This window comes from Chanodichthys erythropterus, chromosome 10 (genome assembly GCF_024489055.1).
Source record: "Chanodichthys erythropterus isolate Z2021 chromosome 10, ASM2448905v1, whole genome shotgun sequence".
In the NCBI taxonomy this organism is placed as follows: Eukaryota; Metazoa; Chordata; class Actinopteri; order Cypriniformes; family Xenocyprididae; genus Chanodichthys; species Chanodichthys erythropterus.
Genome location: NC_090230.1, coordinates 10453536 through 10456946, shown reverse-complemented (window position 1 = coordinate 10456946; position 3411 = coordinate 10453536). Strand labels below are relative to the sequence as shown.

The following is a 3411-nucleotide window of genomic DNA, read 5'->3' as shown; positions in this document are numbered from 1 at the left end:
CCGTTGTGGCTTATTCTAATTACACAATGGGTGAGTTCTCCTATTAATATCCATTTTCAATCTCACTGAGCACTAAAAGGTCATTATCCCAGTCCCAAGAGTGTGCCACGCTCAAACGCGAGCACGTGTGGGCCTCGGCCAGCCTGGAGCTAAATCAAAGGGATTTATGTCGTCCAGCGCTGTGAAATCATGTAGATCTGACAGCTCTGGGAAATATGGGTGATTGCTGTTGTAGCAAACGGCAACTTTAATTACAGAAAACAGGCTCGCTGCCCGTGATAATGCTGAATACAGACTTTTGTGAAGTGTTTAGGTCAGGTTGCAAACCAACAAAATGCTACACGTGTTGCGTATATTTCAGTATAATTTATTTTTGGCATCATGTGCATAAACAGTCTTCATTTCACTACATGGTTTCATAATACAACAACCTCTGATTGTAGTACAAAGTAGCATTTCAGCAAAACAAAAGTATCTTGTCTGTGTAGGGCACTTCAGCCAAATTTGAAAAAGAAAGACAGATGGGGAAAAAAAGAAAAACTGCATCGGAGGAACTATATGGTTCAATGTGCTGCTATGCAAGAAGAGCATAATAAAATAATCATTTGAATTTACATATAGGTGCATGTGGGCATTCAGTTTATTTAAGGAATAATTTTGTAACAAAAGTACTCTTCATATAGGGTTTTTTCAAAGCACAGGCTACCGTTTATTAGCAATATTTATGGAGTTAATATCAAGCAGCAACATGGGTCCGGCCCATTTTTTTCTCTCTCTCTTATTTTTATGCACTTTAAATGATTGGCTAGTTACATATTTTCTCGCTATTTAAGTAGTTTTTGGTTCTATACGCAAGCATATTATTTACCACTTCTGTTTTGTTTTGTTTTTTTGTTTTTTTTCTGTAACACTTTATAATAACTTTCACTAATAAGTCAGTAAGACACATGCTTAAATTTCATGTGCAATTTCTGCACAACAGCACCAAAACTGAACTGCAAAATTGATTGTTTTCAAACAGGTTTTCCAAACATATCTTCCTTTGTTCGGACAAACAGATTGACCTGCCACTCATGCCATTGGTTGAGGCAAAGATGCTATATTGTTCAAATAAGCTGTAACTATTTTAATGTCTTTTTTTTATTTTTTATTTTACTACTTACTGTAATAAATATTTCAATATATCACAGTTGTCAGATCAAGAGTTCATGTAGATTCAAATCTGGATATTTATGCAAACATGAACATTTCAGACAGTATGAATGTACATTAACAAAATATCTGTTGCACTATATATTATTAATGAAAGTCACTATAAAGTGTTACCGAATCTTGCACACCAAGGCAAAACCCATCATATTGTTCATGGCAACATTTAGTTCACACAAAAATGACAATTCATATTATCATATACCCTCTCGTCATTCTAAATCTGTCTTACTTCTGCAAAACATAAAAAGGAGATATTTAGAAAAATGTCCATGTTGCACAACAAAATTCAGTGGGGTTCAAAATGAACATAGGTTTGGAACATAAGGCAGAATTGTCGTTTTTGTGTGAACTATCCCTTTAAATGTCTCTACAAGTCTGCAGTTGTCTATCGTTTCTTCTTCTGTTTGAGAGATTTCCTTCGTTTGACGATCATCTCGTATAGTTTGTCCATTCCTTCATGGAGACCCTCGCCAATGATGGCGCAGGCCGGTTGGACGTGGTACGTGGTGGAAGGACTGAGTTCATGGAGAGCCAGGTGCTTCTCGATTTCGGTTACTGTCAGGGATTTGGGGAGGTCCTGCTTATTGGCGATCACCAGCAGAGGAGTTCCTTGATTCTCTGCGAATTTAGTGACTTTATGCAGTTCCGTCTTGGCTTCCTCAAGCCGGTCGACATCTACGGAGTCCACCACGTAAATAATACCATCCGTGCAACGGCTGTAGGATTTCCATAGGGGTCTTAACTTCTCCTGTCCGCCGACGTCCCAAAAGTGACAGCTGATCCCTTTGGCGGTGCCATTGCTGAGTTTGATCTTCTCAGTGTTGAAGCCGATGGTGGGAACAGTGTTGACGAATTCATTGAACTTTAACCGATACAGTACTGTGGTTTTACCGGCCGAATCCAAGCCTAGCATCACAATGTGCAGGGATTGGAATGCTGCGATGTTAGAGAAACCGTTCCCCATCTTATGATAAATATATAACAACCAATAATTCACATAGCAACGTAGCCTATCTTGCCTCTTCAATGTTGAGGCATCCAGGCTTCCGATTCATTGGTTATTTAGCTTCCAAACTGAGATGACTTTGAGGTTTGAAGGAAAAAACACCAGGTTATGATCCCATAAAGCAATCCATAAAACACCGGCCACACCACACACAGGAGAGGCACCTCAGCATGTCAATGGTGCATACTTATCCATGCAAACCCATGAAAGCATCCTAGATCTCCATTGCACATCAACCCAGGCAGGTATGCATGGTCGGTCTGGGAAGGGCGTTAGGTTCTCCTCCTGTTTTCTGATGATATGTTGTACTGCAGACTGCTGGCCTCCGTTTATCTTCTCACTATGAAGAGTTTATGAATAGCCTGATCAGATTTCTTCCCCACACAGCATAAATCCGAGACAGTAAGGTCAGGGAGCGAGGCGTTTCCTCAGTGGTGATAAAAACAAGCCGACAGTGAGAGTAGATGGAGGTTTCCCCACTGTGCTCTGCCTCACACTGAAGCACTGCTGCTGCTGTCTGTGCGTGTGCATGAGGAATACAAATCTGTGTGAACTCCTCCCACACAGGCAAGCAGAAGCACGGAGACACCAGTTCAGAAAGTCACATCACAACACTGCTTGCAAAGCCACCCCATGTACATCATAAGACACAGTGAAGAAGAAGAAGAAAAAAAAAGTGCTTAAGCATTTTTGTTATACTTGTGATTTTAAAATCTCAAATTTGATGTATTCAAATGTAAAATTGTACAATGCATTTTATTATTATTATGGTGAGATGTTTTTTACCCCCATATAGAGTGAATAGATTGTTTAAACAAAAAACTAAAACAAACAAACAAACAAAAAGAAAACAAATGAAGGATTAGTCATTTTAAAAAGACAGTGCAGTTGAGTCTCTTTAAGACTATAGGAATCTGCTGACACCTGGTGTAAAATATATGTATAACAGTCTCTTTAAAATAAAGTTTTAAATATTTAAAATCCTGATTACAGTTTTTATTTATTGCTTTGGTGCAGTTTTCTCAAGCAAGTGTTACATTTTCAAAACTCTAACTAATATCACAACAGATCATCAAAAGTGCACTTTTTTCAAACATTTCAGCATGTTTTCAATTGTGTTAGTACAATACACAAAATCACAAAACACAAAATTATTTGTTTCATATATATAAATGTTTCATTCACAGTAACTG

The 3411-nt window shown here is 38.3% G+C and overlaps 1 protein-coding gene across 1 annotated transcript; it reads right to left on the bottom strand.

Moving 5' to 3' along the window:
- Positions 1-352: 352 nt before the first annotated feature.
- arl4ca (ADP-ribosylation factor-like 4Ca) lies at positions 353-2708 on the bottom strand. The gene has a single exon (XM_067398583.1). It carries the CDS (start codon positions 2174-2176, stop codon positions 1598-1600), a length of 579 nt encoding a protein of 192 aa, XP_067254684.1. The 5' UTR covers positions 2177-2708; the 3' UTR covers positions 353-1597.
- Positions 2709-3411: the final 703 nt, after the last annotated feature.